The sequence below is a fragment of the Miscanthus floridulus genome, chromosome 7, assembly GCF_019320115.1.
Source record: "Miscanthus floridulus cultivar M001 chromosome 7, ASM1932011v1, whole genome shotgun sequence".
Taxonomy (NCBI): Eukaryota; Viridiplantae; Streptophyta; class Magnoliopsida; order Poales; family Poaceae; genus Miscanthus; species Miscanthus floridulus.
Window position 1 is genome coordinate 66,664,124 of NC_089586.1, and position 17,284 is coordinate 66,681,407.

At 41.9% G+C, this 17,284-nt stretch overlaps 2 protein-coding genes and 1 long non-coding RNA gene across 3 annotated transcripts; 2 read left to right on the plus strand and 1 right to left on the minus strand.

Moving 5' to 3' along the window:
* Window positions 1-4,172: 4,172 nt before the first annotated feature.
* LOC136466879 (uncharacterized) lies at window positions 4,173-4,736 on the minus strand (the record flags this gene model as incomplete). The annotated part of the gene is made up of 1 exon (XM_066465393.1): window positions 4,173-4,736. A coding segment is annotated over exon 1 (564 nt), but the record flags the coding sequence as incomplete, so codon positions are not given.
* A 1,387-nt stretch (window positions 4,737-6,123) lies between these two features.
* Window positions 6,124-6,605, plus strand: LOC136463344 (uncharacterized). Its single transcript, XR_010760992.1, has 3 exons — window positions 6,124-6,209; window positions 6,323-6,448; window positions 6,517-6,605. It is a non-coding gene; the product is annotated as an uncharacterized lncRNA (long non-coding RNA).
* A 46-nt stretch (window positions 6,606-6,651) lies between these two features.
* LOC136465600 (protein argonaute 1A-like) lies at window positions 6,652-8,646 on the plus strand. The gene is made up of 7 exons (XM_066464271.1): window positions 6,652-6,659; window positions 7,108-7,171; window positions 7,256-7,394; window positions 7,494-7,558; window positions 7,670-7,764; window positions 7,847-7,878; window positions 7,991-8,646. The coding sequence occupies exons 1-7, from the start codon at window positions 6,652-6,654 to the stop codon at window positions 8,185-8,187; spliced, it is 600 nt and encodes a 199-aa protein (XP_066320368.1). The 3' UTR covers window positions 8,188-8,646.
* Window positions 8,647-17,284: the final 8,638 nt, after the last annotated feature.

Consider the following 17,284-nt stretch of genomic DNA (forward strand, 5'->3'; position numbering starts at 1 on the left):
GAAGGGAGCTATTGCACCGCTACCCCGTGCACCCAGCGCACCATGAGGTTGAGAGAGGAGAGGGAGAGGTGGACACGGTCCACCATGGACCCCCCCCTATGGACCATGGACCCGTGTTGCACAGTCCACCATGAGTCGCGCCCATAGATGCGAGCCTAGTAATAGCCCACCAGCACCACATGCCTAGACTAGCTGGTCGACATGTGTCTAGACCGGGCTAACCCAACCTAGCCCATCTCGGCCTAGTACCCGACCAACTAGGCCCAGTCAAGACCTAGTCACCATTGACCATTGATGATATGATCCCGCTAGGGTTTGTTCCTGATCTTTCGATGAGAGGTGTGGGATAACTCGATTGATGGGTGGAGACGATGTTCACGGCCCGACTACAACCTTCCAAGCTGCGCCTTAGCAACCGATACGCCACCTCCAATGACTGTCGCGATCTTGTGGAGCGCGTCACTTGGCCACTAGGGCACTCGTCCTGTAAGCAGTCAAAGAACTAGCAAGAACAAGTATAGCAAGTACTGAATTACTAGATGTAGATGAAAGTTTCCAACTCAATCTCAATTAAGGTGGGGTTGTGAAGACAAGAAGACGGGCGGCTGATCCAGCACGCGCGCTTACAAGCAAGTAGCGAGAGCTAAACTTGATCTAAACAAAACCCGACTATTCTTGGTGGTGGCTAAGGAGTATATGAAGGTGGAAGGATGACCACTAGGGTGTTGGGGTCGTTCTCCAACCCAAGGACGCATCCCAAATGGACCCAACTTGATACACGGCCCATTGGACCAAACTAAGGTGACGCAACACCTTTAGATAGACAAGCTCTCAGTCGTAATTCAGTCATTGCGGTCGCCTCGAAATAGATATAGACTTGATTCTGGATCCATATGAAAATAGACTTCATAAGGATTCCATGAAGTACTTGAACGCCCTAATTCGAGTCTGTATGTGGCCATGGTGACCATCACAAGTTGGAGCTGTCCTAGAGTCCGAATTCAGCCTCCATGAATCCTTGTCCCTTTCGGTCCTCTCCCTGGTTCCTAACCAAAACAAGAGTGCACGTGTCTCCATGGTCTAAATATGATGGGTAGGAACTCAAGAGTGAACTTACTTGATGATTAATGTGACGAGCACGGGCGCGAGTAATAGGACCAGAAACTGGTACTCGTGTTGGAGTGGATGTATCGTTGGTGTTGATGTCCTCATCATCCTCCCCTTCTTGTATTTGAGGCGTCCTTGACTCAAGCTCATCTTCTTCTCCCATATATAGCTTCAAATCTGTAATGTTAAATGTGGGACTAACCCCAAATTCTGCAGGCAGATCGAGTTTATATGCATTATCATTAATTTTCTCTAACACTTTAAATGGTCCATCAGCTCTAGGCATCAATTTAGACTTTCTGAAATCAGGAAACCTATCCTTTCTCAAGTGCAACCAAACTAAATCTCCAGGTTCAAATATTAGTTCCTTTCTACCTTTATCACCAGCAAACTTATATTTAGCATTCATACGCTCTATGTTTTCTTTAGTTGTTTCATGCAGTTTTAACATCAATTCAGCACGCTTAGTAGCATCAAAATTTAGTTTTTCAGAAGATGGCAAAGGCATCAAATCAATAGGAGCATGAGGCAAGAAACCATAGACAATCTGAAATGGGCACATCTTTGTAGTAGAATGCAGCAAACGATTATAGGCAAATTCAATATGAGGCAAACAATCTTCCCACATCTTAATGTTCTTCTTTAAAATAGCCCTTAACATAGTAGACAAAGTTCTATTGACAACTTCAGTTTGACCATCGGTTTGGGGATGACATGTAGTACAAAACAAAAGCTTAGTCCCCAGTTTTCCCCATAAAGTCTTCCAAAAATGACTAAGAAATTTAGCATCACGATCAGAAACAATTGTGTTGGGCACACCATGCAAACAAATAATTTCTCGAAAGAACAAATCAGCAATATGAGTAGCATCATCCATTTTATGATAGGGTACGAAATGTGCCATCTTAGAAAATCTATCAACAACCACAAACACACTATCACGTCCCTTCCTAGTCCTTGGCAAACCCAACACAAAATCCATAGAAATATCTTCCCAAGGAGCACTAGGAACAGGTAGAGGCAAATACAAACCGTGTAGATTTAATCGTGATTTAGCCTTTTGACATGTCGTGCAACGAGCAACAAACCTCTCCACATCTCTTCTCATCTTTGGCCAAAAGAAATGACCAGCAAGTATGTCCTCTGTTTTCTTAGCTCCAAAATGCCCCATCAAGCCACCTCCATGCGCTTCCTGTAGCAACAACAAACGAACGGAGCTAGCTAGAATGCATAGCTTGTTAGCTCTAAACACAAACCCATCACTAAAGATGAATTTGTTCCAACATTTCCCATCTTTACAATGCAGCAACACATCTTTAAAATTAGCATCATTAACATATTGGTCCTTAATTGTTTCTAATCCAAAGATTTTGTAATCAAGTTGATTCAGCAAGGTATATCTCCTAGACAAAACATCAGCAATAATATTCTCTTTCCCTTTCTTGTGCTTAATAACATAAGGAAAAGATTTAATAAATTCAACCCACTTAGCATGTCTACGTTTCAATTTCCCTTGACTACGAATATGCTTCAAAGACTCATGATCAGAATGAATAACAAACTCTTTGGGCCACAAGTAATGCTACCATGTTTCTAATGTGCGAACAAGAGCATACAATTCCTTATCATATGTAGAATAATTTAGAACAGGCCCGCTCAATTTTTCACTAAAATACGCAACAGGTTTGCCTTCTTGTAACAAAACACCACCGAGTCCAATTCTGCTAGCATCACATTCAAGCTCAAAAGTCTTATTAAAATCAGGAAGTTGGAGGAGAGGTGCATGTGTCAACTTACCTTTCAGCATATTGAAGGAGTTCTCTTGTACTTTGCCCCAATTAAAAGGCACTCCCTTCTTTATAAGCTCATTCAAAGGTGCAGCAATGGTACTGAAGTCCTTCACAAATCGGCGATAGAAATCAGCAAGTCCTAGGAAACTCTGCACTTGTGTGATAGTCTTTGGTACAGGCCATCCCTATACAGCTTCTACCTTGGCTTGATCAACCTGAATTCCCTATGGAGTCACAACATAGCCAAGAAAAAACACTCAATCGGTGCAAAAGGTGCACTTCTCAAGGTTACCAAATAAACGTGCATCTCGTAAAGCATTAAAAACAACACGTAAGTGATCAAGATGTTCATCCATAGATTTGTTGCAAATCAATATATCATCAAAGTAGACTACAACAAATTTTCCAATGAAAGCACGTAGAACCTCGTTCATTAACCTCATGAAGGTACTAGGTGCATTAGTTAACCCAAAAGGCATGACTAACCACTCATATAAACCAAATTTAGTTTTGAAAGCAGTTTTCCATTCATCTCCCAATTTCATACGAATCTGGTGATACCCACTTTGCAAATCAACTTTGGAAAACACAATAGCACCACTCAGTTCATCAAGCATATCATCCAATCGTGGAATAGGGTGTCGATATTGAATGGTGATATGATTAATAGCTCTACAATCAACACACATACGCCATGTTCCATCTTTCTTAGGCACTAAAATGACAGGAATAGCGCACATAACCTTTGTCGAGTAGTTCTTGCACTTGTCGCTGAATTTCCTTCGTTTCTTCCGGATTAGTCCTGTATGGCGCATGGTTTGGCAAAGATGCACCAGGAATAAGATCAATTTGGTGCTCAATCCCTCGTATTGGTGGCAGCCCCGCTGGTATCTCACTTGGAAAAACATCTGAAAACTCCTGCAAAATGTTAGCAACAGTAGGGGGCAAAGAATGCTGCATATCGTGAACTAAAATCAAAGCACCCTTGCATACCAAAGCATAGGCAATAGAAGTGGAAGCAACCAATTCATTAATATTAGATTTAGTAGCAAGCAAGCAATGTCCTTTCAATCTTATCTCATCTTTGTTACTACTAACAGATTTGACATTTTTATCGATCTCAGATTTAGTTTTCTTAGCTTTAGCAACATCATCACGCACAATAGCTTCTGGAGACATAGGAAGCAAAACAATTTTCTTATCATGGTGTATGAGAGAATACATATTTGATCTACCATGATGCATACAATCTGTATCAAATTGCCATGGTCTACCTAGCAGAATATGACAAGCTTCCATAGGCACAACATCACACTCAACAACATCATGATATGATCCAATAGCAAAATGAATTCGTACCAATCTCGTTACCTTAACCTTACCACTATTGTTGAGCCATCGAATGTGATATGGATGTGGGTGTAGTTTGGTTGTAAGTGCAAGCTTCTCTACCATATCGCTGCTAGCTAAGTTGTTGCAGCTACCTCCATCAATTATCAAACGGCACGAACGCTCTTTAATGACACACTTTGTTTGGAATAGTGTATGCCGTTGATTTTGCTCTGCCTTCTCCATTTGTGCGCTAAGCACACGTTGCACAATGAGGCTCTCATAATGATTTGCATCCTCTGCACCAATTTGTTCTTCTGGTTGTTCCTCACTTCCTACATGGTCAGCAGCAAGCAAAGCAAGTGTATCTTCATCAAAATCACTAGCAGAGGAATACTCACCATCATCTTTGACGACCATAACATGCTTGCTTGGACAGTCACACATCACATGTCCATATCCCTTGCACCGGTGACACTGAACGTCTCTTGTTCTACCTGTAGATGCCATGGATGAAGCACTCGCAGCAGGCTTCTGGGTCGTCTTTGCCACTGAATTTGTGGAAGTAGCACGAGGTTTGTCGCTGGATGATGGCATAGGAGCACGTGTAGTTGGAGTAGTAGTCGTGCGGGGCTACCATGAATTAGTTTTCCTTGCAGAAATATTATTCTTGGCACTGGCACGTCTCCCCTGCACTTCCCTTTCAGCTTTACAAGCAAAATGAAACAAACGGGTTACGTTAGTGTATTCTTTATACGCAAGGATGTCCTGAATTTCACGATTTAACCCACCCAAAAATCTTGCCATAGCAGGTGCCTCATCCTCATCTAAATTACAATGCAACATACCCATTTACAATTCTTGATAATATTCTTCTACACTTTTAGCACCCTATCTCAGTTGTTGCAATTTATTTAACAAATCACGTGCATAGTAACAAGGAACAAATCTAGCCCTCATGATTCGTTTCAAAGCATTCCAAGTTCGTGGTATGTTATTAGGATTTTTCTTGCCATATTCTATCCACCAAACAGTAGCAAAATCAGTAAACTCACTAGTAGCAGCCCTAACACGTGTATTCTCAAGAAATTCATGACATGCAAACTTTTGATCAACAGCAATTTCCCAAGTAATGTATGCATCGGGATCATATTTACCATCAAAAGGAGGTATCTTAAATTTTATCTTACTGAAAGCATCATTATTATTGGGTACCTCAAGTCGGCGGTGACCACGCATCCACCATGGCGCTGCCCAGCCGGTGCCTGAACGTGCATCACGCACCCGGCTGGCCCGTGGCGTTCGTCGGGTCCTGATACATTGGCAAGGCGAACCAGCGGCTTCTGCTACCTGAGAAGACCTTGACAGCTTTCAAGATCGCTACCCCAGCTTCCAATTCGAGGACGAGCTGCTCCTGGAGGGGGGGAGAGATGTTATGTGGGGCCGCCATTATCAGCACAGACCTCGAGCACGAGGTGCAACCAGTGCGGCCCCTAAGAGCATGATTGACCAGGAGGAACCCAAGGAGGTCTAGGCGCCCAAGGGGCCTTAGTTATTAAGATCAATTAAGAGAGTTGTGTGGGGGATCAAGGAGTAGTAGCTGGCTGATAGTTATTAGCCGGCACCAGGAACTAGGAGCTGGGCGCCAGCAGTCCTATATATATATATATGTAATCCCTGCTTTCAGTTGAAGAAAGGAATGAAGTGATTTATCCCTAATCTCATCTCCCTGCTATCTCTAATCTCACCTCCCTGCTGTGGGCGCCAGCCATATCCTGGCGCCCCCATCTCCTACCTCTAACTATAATCTGCGCAGCCAGGGGCCTCCATTGTTAGGAGTTGAGGCCCTTGACAGACTGTCTAATATCTATATAAGTAAAACTCCTATCACTCTTCAGGTAATCTCAAAAGAATATGCGAGACGGAGATTGGACTTGTGTCTCAGTGTTGTCTTGCAAAACATGTTTCAAAGATGAGAAAAAGGTATCTTGCAAATGTTGCCCTTAAAATCAACGTCAAGGTTTGTTATGCTCTTCCATTTGCCTAGCTAGTTGGAGGAAGATAAGGTGATATATATTACTATGATGAAACTGTAGGTAGGAGGAAGAAATGTTGTACTTGCTGATTCGAGGAGGCTGCCCTGTGTTGGTGACATACCGACTATTATATTCGGTGGACATGTTATGCATCCTGGGAAAAGTAACAGTCCCTCCATTGCAGCTGTGAGTGCATTCTGTCGTCTGGACATGTAAACATGCATCTGCTGTTTGTGATGTCATTCTTTATTCAGGTTGTTGCTTCTCAAGACTGGCCAGATGTTACCAACTATGCTGCATTAGCTGGTGTGCAAGCCAATGGGCAAGAGTGGATACATGATCTCTTTGGTGTCTCACCTTTTTCTGGGCCAGGGGCCAGGGCTGGTGGGATGATCATGTATGATCTTATTTAATCATAGCATTTCTATATGATTTGGATGTGAGACCATGGTTTCTGAATAACTTCTATTAAACATGCAGTGAACAAAAAACTGGACGAAAGCCTGAAAGGATCATATATTACAGGTCTATAATCTCTTCTCTCTCTGTGACTATTTCATTGGTGCTGTTGTATTTGTACTCCCAATGTCATTTGAATGTGGACATGATCTCTGAATTGCATCTTTGACTACTAACTTAGATATTAGTTAACATATTTCTAGAACATAGGACAACTAAAGTATTATGAAAACCATGTTTTCATGGAAAAATATTCATACCATTGGTAAATGTTAAGTCTGAATATACAAGACTTAGTGATAGACGAAAACTAGATGATACTAGTGACTGCAGGAAACCAAAGCGTCACATGGTTCTTATGACAGGGTTTAATATTTCCCTTTCAGGGATGCTGTGAGCAATGGACAGCGCTATCAGGTGATGTGGCAAGAAGTTGTTGCTATTAAAAAGGTAAAATCATTTTTTTTCCTCAGTATATATTGTGATGAACTTGTACTGTTTTCTGAAGCGACCTCTTTCGTTCCATGAACATAGGCATGTAGCTATTTAGAGCCTGATTATATGCCATCCGTGACCTATGTGGTGCTCCAGAAGCGTCGCCGTGCACAGTTTTTCACTGGTAACGAGCATACCCGCACCTGGATGTTTAATGGTAGTGGAAATGTATTGCCTGGTTAGTTGTCGCTTGACTTATTGTTCATTGACTGTAGACCCTAAATGTCATTTCTGAACTGAATAAATGTCACTGTTAATCTTTTTAATTTCCTTTCAGGAACTGTGGTTGATTCAGATATATGCCACCCAAATGAGTTTGGATTTTACCTGTGTAGCCAAAATGTAACTCAGATTATTTTACCTGTCCAGATGAAATTTAAATTTTACCTGTCCAAATAAAATTTGTCTTTGTGTCTGCTGATTGCCAATTAAAAATGTCCATATCCTTTTTAGGGAATGATTCAGCCTGTGCATTATCACATATTGTGGGATGAGAACAGATTTGCGGCTGGTACTTTCCAGTGCCTCACAAACTACCTGTGCTACATGTAATCTCTCGCCTGTTTCTGTTGTATTTCTTAACAGCAACATTTCTAGACCTGTTATTGACCACGGCTCTGTGTTTTGCAGCTATGTTGGATGCACTCATTCTGTATCAATGGGTAAATACAAGCCGTTCACCATCGTATATATCTTATTACCTGCTTTGATGTAAAAAAAAATGTGTTGCGTACTGTTGCGACGATGGGTTAAGTGTTGGAACTCTGCATGCAGTGCCTCCAGTGTTGTACGCTCGTCTTATGGCTTCACGGTGTCGTTTGTACATGGAACCTACTACCTCTGACTCTGAGAAGGTCGTAGATGAAGGCCATGCTCCCTCCGCTTCTGAAGCATCGGATACAAGTGGGGCCACAAGCAGGTATCTTCCTACTGTGAAGGGCAATGTGAAGCAAGGCATGTTTTACTGCTAAGTTTGGGTCTGAGGGAACCTAATTAGGTTGCGACACATCTGAATTAGGTTGCGACACATCTGATGCATTGCTTTGGCCGATTTGTAACTGGACCGCCGTAGCCTCCCACATCAGATGCACTCCCCTTTGTCCAACAGCAAGTCAGCAACCCACGTTGTGGGATCCATCTTCCCGCCGTCTGAGTTGGTGTTGGTGGTATAGAAAAAAAACACAAATTTGAATAAAAGAAAATGTATTAGAAAAATCCATGTGCGTGTAGGCTACAGAACCAAACCAAAATGCAACGGCCGGGCATCATTCAATAATAAATGAGCGCCAACGACGCACTGCAATGTAAGAGTAGATCTTCAAGATCATTACGACGGATAGGAATCGAGATTTTGGTGAAAAAAATACACTTTAATAGTTTTTTTAAGTAGATCTCTAAATATTGTCATATTTTATCTTGGATTTCTCACTAACAAAAGATACAGAGTGATTAGTGTCTCTCTAGAGTATGTACAAGTCAGGCTCCTAGAATATGCACAAGTTATAGAAAACTGTTAAAGGATAAAAAAATATAGAAAACCATTTTTATTCAAATGGTCTTCTAAATAATGGTTTAGAGAGCAAAAGTTTTAAAAAGGCTCTTAGTCTCTTATATTATAAGATGCTCTAACTGTTATGAAACGGTGTCTCCGGGCGAGCAGGCACCTGCACGCCAACAGACACCTCTCCACCGGTGATCTCATCTACGGACAATTAGGATTAGTAGTAGATTAGCAGTTAATCCCGTCACCAAGGGGCCTGCCATTTGGTGAACGGTTGTCTCTTGGAGACACCCCTCAAATGTATATAATCCATTTTACAGATCAATGAAAAGCAGTTGTTCCAAAATCTTGTTCATTTTTCATTCACTTTCAATACGTTATCAACACTGCTCTACTGGACAAGAGAAAGAGAACGACGACGACAGAGGCACATGCCTTTGAACCTCCATCGGTAAGCATGGCAAGGATTGACTTACCGTCGCATGTTGTTCGTCAACTGTTCTTCGCCCTTCGCCGCGTCGGTGGAGTTCGCCGTGGCCCGATCCGCCACCATGGCCACCATGGACAACGTCGCAGCGTCTTTGAGCGCTTGGGCCTCGTGTTCGCCGCAACAGTGCCCATGGTCATGGCCATGGTCCTTTTGGCCGCCTCTTCGACTCCGTTGTTCGTGGCTTCCATTCCAATACGGTTCCTTGCCGCCGATGGATTCTTGTTCGTGGCCGTCATGCTTCTCCTCCGCGCGATCTTTGTCTGCAGAGCCAGCCACCATCTCCTCGCCTTGGCTTGGACGGTGTCGGCCCCAGCAACGCTGCGCCACTAGTCCAGGAACCCCCGGCGCTGTCTGTTGATGAAGTGGTTGCCGAGCCCGTCGCTGTCCCCGCGTACATACCCATGGAGCCGATGTTGCTGGCACCGTCACCGCCTCGCTTCTGGTGTGACTTCTGCAAGGAGTTCACCTCGATCCCGCACACGCTTGAGTACTCATACTCGCTGCCGATGCCCACACTAGCCTCTCCGACTCTAGTGGCGACAGGCAACGGCATCCTCCCGCTTGATCCGTGGTTTCTAAACACGCGGGCTGCTCCCGCGCTTAACGCCGTGAAGATTGAGGAAGAGGAGGATGTGGTGACCGGCCTCGGCATCGGTGACATCTTCAACAGCGTGGCGAGGTCTGGCGTCTCGCCGTACTTCTTCCTCGACAGGGCCGGACCCTTGGCTCCTCCTCCGACGGTGACCCCGCCAATGGCTCCTCCTCCGTCGGAGGCGCTGCCCCTTCCCCGAAACATCCTCGGCGCTCGCACGGACATGGTGGCGACTCCAGCACCGGCGACTGCTCCTCCGCCCGTGACCTGCGCGGAGGCTGTGGCCCACATGAAGGAGCAGGCTCTCCCGGCGGCTCTTCCATCTTCTATTGAGGGCAGCGCCACCACGCCCCACATGATTCACCGCCTCCTCAGCTGCAGGGTGGCCACCGTGGACAGGCGCCCGGGGATCCACTAGGGGACTTGGAACTCGGCCATGCTCGGCTTCCCGTCGGCGGAGGTGCTCAACATGGCTAGCGGCAGCAGCGGCTTCTACTCCCCCGACGAGGGGGAGTCCTCGACTTGAAGATGGCGAGCACGTGCGGTGTAGTGGACAAGAGCGGCGAGGTGGTTTTGCGGTGGCAGCGGTGGCATCTGAAATCGGCAGCGGCGGCGAGCGATTAGGGTTTCAACCCTAACTGCCACCCGACCCCCCCCCTCTTTTATGGGCTGCTGCGCACACGCAAATGGGCCGGCCCAAATGGTCTGCGCCCTGCCCTCCCTCCCTGCTGTCTACTATGCACCCGACTGGGCTAGGCTGGGCCCAAACGAAAATGGATTCTTCCTGATCCTTTTTGGCCCGACTAACTCCTTTTGTTTTATTTATTTAATTTCAGCATTAATTCATCAAAGACTGTTAGTCTCTTATAATTATGTGCTGTAAAATTAAGTACTCTTATGTTTAGTCGCTGACTTTAACTATAGTTGTACTTATGATATTTTATCATTGTAAAATATCCATTTATGATATTATTCAAAGTATTTGTCCCTGTATGTATGGCAAATCCAATAAATAATATCCTTGTTATTACGACCATGATCTTGCAAATTATTTATTCATTAATCATTTTTGCAATCGATCATTTTTATTTAAGCCCCTTTTTATGCTTTTTGACTTTAAAGCACTACGCGCTTAAATAATGGATGCGATATTTTATGTATATTTTCTCATCAATTGTATAATGTGCATGTTCCCTATTTGTTTGTTGGCCATATACAAGGTAGCACCATTGTTGCTACTGCGGGATCTACATTAAGTAAACACTTAGTGACTATCCTCAACGTGCGTACCCAAAATCACAAATGAGAACATTTGGTCTACATCTTTTCACAAAGATGACTACCATTAATTTGCATTACTATTGGTCATATACAAGGTAGCACAATAGTTGCTACTGTGGGATCTACACTAAGTCCACAACTTAGTGACTATCCTCAACGTGCGTACCCAATTTGTTTACGAATTGACTAAGGTCTACATCATTCTTGATGACTACCTAAAGACGTGTTTATACAACTTGCATAATTACTTGGCATCTACTATTAATACAGACTATGCCCAATTTGAGGTCTACACTTTTATGGTGACTACCTCCATTATTTTATTATGCACATGAGATCTTTACACCATTAATAATACAAGATTTATCTTGTATCTATCTTGCATCCCATAATTATAACACACCACAATATTTTAATAACTTAAAATGTTTTGATGGTTTGCCTCGTGTAGGATCAATGACCATCAAAGACTTTGATTTGCTTGCTCTAGACGGCCACAATTATCCAACATGGGCTGTGGACGTAAAGGTTAGTCTTGCGTCCCGTGGACTTTATCGAGTTGTGTTACCACCCGAAGAGGGTATTGCACAACTTGAAGATCAACATGTATACACGGCCCTATATCTCATCAGGAGCCATATTCATCCTGACCTTAAGGCTGAATACTTGTTGGAAGAGAACCCATGAAATCTATGGAATTCTCTTAAGCAACGCTATGAACAACAAAAGGCACTTGTCCTGCCTGCGACCAACTATGAGTGGACGCAACTTCGCTTATAGGATTTTAAAACTGAGTGATTACAACCATGCTGTTCATAGGATTTGCTCAAAGTTGCAATTCTGCGAGAAAGAACCTACAGATGCGGATAAAATAGAAAAGACTTTGTCTACTATGCTTCCCTCTAAAAGGATTCTTCAACAACAATACCGTGAAAGGCGTTTCCAGGTTTATTCTGAGCTTATACAAACTTTACTTGAGGCCGAAAAACATTCTAAACTTATGGTTTGGAATAATCAGCAGCGCCCCATAGGGTATGCTCCATTACCTGAAGTACATGCTTACACTTAGAATAAACCCAAATTTGATGGTGGACTTTCTAAGACCCATCCTTAGGGAAATTCCAAGAAAGGTAAAAAAACAACGCAGACGCAATAAGAAATTCCAAACTCGTGTTTCCAACAATGGTAAGAACATTTTCAAACATAGGAATGACAAACCTATGTGTCAGAAGTGTGGTTATTATAGCCATACTACAAAGAAATATCGTACCCCAAGTCATCTTGTTGATCTCTACTTAAAGTCTGTGGGTCGCGGACGTGCTGCACCAGGACAGAAGTATGAAGCCCACTTCAACATTCGACCTGACACCACCAGGAATAAGGCTGGTTGTTCGCAACAAGTTCCAATGAAACCAAGCAGCAACAACATATGAGGAGGCGAGGATCTTGCTGATACGGGGAATATGATCGTGGAATATGCATCCAACGACATATTTGGAGACTTTGAATAGGTTCTCAATCCCTTAGATCTTTATGTCCTAGTGATTATAATAGTTAAAATAATTTATGTTCTATGTGTTGTAAATATTTAATAATGTCATCACTATTTGGTTTGAATATCCAATAAATATAATGTAAACATTTGATATTCAATAAATAAAGTATGTATTCTATATATCATCAAAGAGTTTCATATCAAATTCTTTATATATATATAGTTTCTACGGGGGTCAATCTGATGGAGGAGAAATTATGCCTAGTGGACAGTGGTACCACTAATTCTATACTTAGAGAAACAAAGTATTTCCAAACTCTTACAAAAAGATAAGGAAATGTTTTGACAATTGTCGGACGTGATGCTACGATAGTTGGCTCTGGTCGTGCCACTATTGTACTCCCCATGGGTACCCAAATTACAATTGAAGATGCATTATTGTATCCCGATTCAAAGCGTACCTTGTTAAGTTATAGAGATATCCGTCAAAATGGTTTTCATATAGAAACCCGTGATGACAATAATGAGAAAATTCTCCTCGTTACTAAAAATAGCGGATATAGCAAACGAATTGTTGAGAAAATTTCCTCTTTTTCGTTTAGATTGTACTACACATACATCAAACACGTACCGCATGTTGCATATAAGGTAATTTTTTAGAATGTTGACGCATTCAAAATTTGGCATGAACGTCTTGGCCATCCTGGTATAGGGATGATGCGAAAAATTATCAGCAATTCTAAAGGTCATGAGTTAAATACTGCTAAATTCCTAAAATCTTTAGATTTTATGTGCACTTCATGCGCTACAGGGAAATTGATCGTACGGCCATCGCCCGTTAAGATCCAAAATGAGCCACTAAAATTTCTTGAACGCATTCAAGAAGATATTTGTGGACCCGTACAACCAACGTCTGGACCGTTTAGGTACTTCATGGTTCTAATAGATGCTTCTACTCGATGGTCTCATGTGTGTCTTTTATCCACATGTAACCATGCTTTTGCAAAAATTATTGCTCAAGTTATTAGACTTAGAGCACATCATCCTGAACATCAAATTCAATCAATTCGAATGGACAATGCTGCTGAATTTTCCTCAAAGGCTTTTAACGATTATTGTATGGCTTTGGGAATTCAAGTTCAGCACTCTGTCCCATATGTCCATACACAAAATGGTTTAGCAGAATCTCTTATTAAGAGAATTAAACTCATTGCAAGACCGTTATTGCAAAATTGCAACCTACCAACTTCATGTTGGGGTCATGTAGTCTTACACGCTGCTGACTTAATTCAATTGCGACCAACTGCATATCACGTTGTCTCCCCATTGCAATTAGTACGTGGGAATATGCCAAATATTTTCCATCTGTGAAAATTCGGTTGCGCTGTATACGTACCGATCTCACTGTCTAAGTGTACTTCTATGGGTCCACATAGGAAACTTGGTATCTATGTGGGATATCAATCTCCATCAATTATCAAATACCTCGAGCCTCTTACAGGGGATTTATTCATGGCCCGATACGCTGACTGCATATTTAATGAGGACCATTTCCCGGCATTAGGGGGAGACTTCAAGTACCAAAACGAATGCTAGGAAATCATCTAGAATGCCCAAGACATTCCCCCTCAGATCCACGTACTCTAGAGACTACAACAAGTTCAGAAAATCATAAACTTGTAAGATATTGCAAATAACCTACCAGAAGCATTTACTGATTATAAGGGTGTCACTAAATCCTCTTATCCTGCTCGCAATGTGCCCGAAAGAGTGGAGGTACCAATAAAAATCATTCAACTCCCACTTCCAAAGAAGAGGGGGAGAAGTACGGCCGCTCCTAAGGATAATGCTACGAGTAAGCGTCCGAGGATATCGAGGACTAAATCCTCCAAATCAGTAAATCCAAGCTAACCTCAAGTTGATAGACATCCAATAGTGGATAAAAATCCAACATCAGGACCAAATCCACAACCCGGATCAACGGTGCATCCAAATTCTGATCCTGGGATATCGGAACACCCTAAATCCATAGCTTTAGGAAATGTTGAGTCAAATAATGGGGTGAAAGAAATTTCCATCAATTACATAGATTCTGGAGAATCATACGATCATAAGACTACTGTTGTCGACATGTACTTCTCCGTAGCAATTGCAGAAATCTTTCTCAATGATCTAGATCCCAAGACCATGGCAGAGTGCAAAAAGCGCTCGGACTGGGCTCAATGGAAAGAAACAATTCAAGCTGAGATAGCTTCTCTCACTAGAAGAGGGGTATTAACATCTGCAATACCTACACCTTTCAAAGTCTTTCCTGTAGGCGTTAAATGGGTTTTCATCCAGAAATGGAATGAGAACAATGAGGTGGTAAGATATAAAGCGAGGCTAGTAGCACAAGGGTTCACGCAGAGACCCAACATTGATTACAATGAAACCTATTCTCTAGTAATGAGTGAAATCACTTTTCGATACTTAATATCATTGGCAGTTCAAAATTATCTATCTATGCAGTTGATGGATGTGGTGACAACATATCTATATGGGTCACTTGATTCGGACATATACATGAAGGTTCCCGATGGAATCCAAATTCCGAATCCAAACGCAAATTGCAACATATATTGTGTAAAACTACAAAAGTCATTATATGGCTTGAAGCAGTCGGGACAAATGTGGTACAACCGACTAAGGGAATTCCTTCTAAAGAAATTATACTCTAATAATGATGATTGCCCATGTGTTTTCATTAAGAAATCTCAAACGGGGTTTTGTATTATATCCGTGTATGTTGATGATTTAAATATCATTGGCAGCCCAAAGGATATAGATGAAGCATGCAAACATCTAAAGAGGGAATTCGAGATGAAGGATTTGGGTAAGACCAAGTATTACCTAGGCTTATAACTTGAGCACTGTCCTTCAGGGATTTTAGTGCATCAATCAACCCATATCCAAAAAATATTGGAGAAATTCAATATGGATAAATCATACCCTAATAAAACTCCGATGGTTATTCGTTTCTTATAAATAGGGAAAGATCCATTTAGACCACAGGATATTAGGGAAAAGATGTTGGGACCAGAGATCCCATATCTCAGTGTCATTGGCGCACTTATGTATCTTGCAAATTACACCAGGCCTGATATCATATTTGCAGTGAACTTACTAGCTAGGCATAGTGCGGACCCAACTCGCCGTCATTGGACGGGAGCGAAGTGTATCCATAGATACCTTAATGGCACAAAGGATCTTGGTTTATTCTTTAAGAAAAATCATGATCCCAGTATGATTGGTTATACTGATGCTGGTTACTTATCTGATCCTCATAACAGAAAATCCCAAACAGGATTTGTATTCCTACATGGAGGTACAGCTATTTTATGGAAGTCTTCTAAGCAGACTCTGACAGCAACCTCTACTAATCATTCTGAAATTATTGATTTATACGAGGCATCATGAGAATGTGCATGGCTTCGCAGAATGATTAACCACATACAACAGTCATGTGGTATTGATTCAATTGAATCACCTATAATTATCTATGAAGATAATTCCGCTTGTGTTACACAGATGCAATCAGGTTACATAAAGAGCAACATCACTAAGCATATTGTTCCTAAACTGTTTTATCCCCATGAATTACAAGAAAACGGGAAAATAAACATCTTGCAAATCAAGTCATGTGATAATCTCGCTGACCTATTTACTAAGTCTTTACCAACTTCTGTGTTTCAAAAATTGATACATGGAATTGGTATGCGGTGACTTCGAGATTTGCCAGAATCAGAGGAAGACATCTCCTAAATGTTGACATGTACCAGCATCATATTATACTATTTTCTTTCATAAGTTTTACTTATAAGGTTTCTTGTTAAAGTTTTTAATAAGGTAATATTAACATAAACATGTGTCATATTTCCTATTTTCTCTATCAGGGTTTTTGTGGGAAATATCAAAGACACATATTGCCCTCACAACTCATATATGGTTTTTTTTCCTAAAAAGGTTTTTCATGTGAGTTATCCAAGAGGCAATACCAATAATATGTCTTCATGGTTTCTCCTAATTTTCCCACTAGGTTTTTACAGGAGTTTTAGCGACATATCACTTTATATTGCTTTTCATATTTTTCCTGAAATGGTTTTTGGGGAAGTAATCTATATGTCGTATCTCCAATATTTTTCCCCACTGGGGTTTGTAATGGGATACCAATGACATAGTGATTTATTTAAATCACACTCATATATGCTATTTTCTTCTTATTTTCCTATCAGGTTTAAAGGAGTTTTTATAGCATATCTATCCATACATATTCCTTAGATTTTTCCCACAGGGTTTTTCGAGGAATCCAAGCTTACGGCTGCATTGATCTCAAAAAAGATTCGATCAAGGGAGAGTGTTATAAAACGGTGTCTCCGAACGGGCAGGCACCTGCTCGCCAACAGACACCTCTCCACTGGTGATCTCATCTACAGACAGTTAGGATTAGTAGTAGATTAACAGTTAATCCTGTCACTAGGGGCTTGTCCTTTGGTGAACGGTTGTCTCTTGGAGACACCTCCTCAAATATATATAATTCATTTTACAGATCAATGAAAAGCAGTTGTTCCAAAATCTTTTCATTTTTCATTCTCTTTCAATACTAACGTCTGACTGGAGCTTAACATCTTTAGGACTTCATCCAATGAGCCAAAGCCCAGTGCCCACACGGT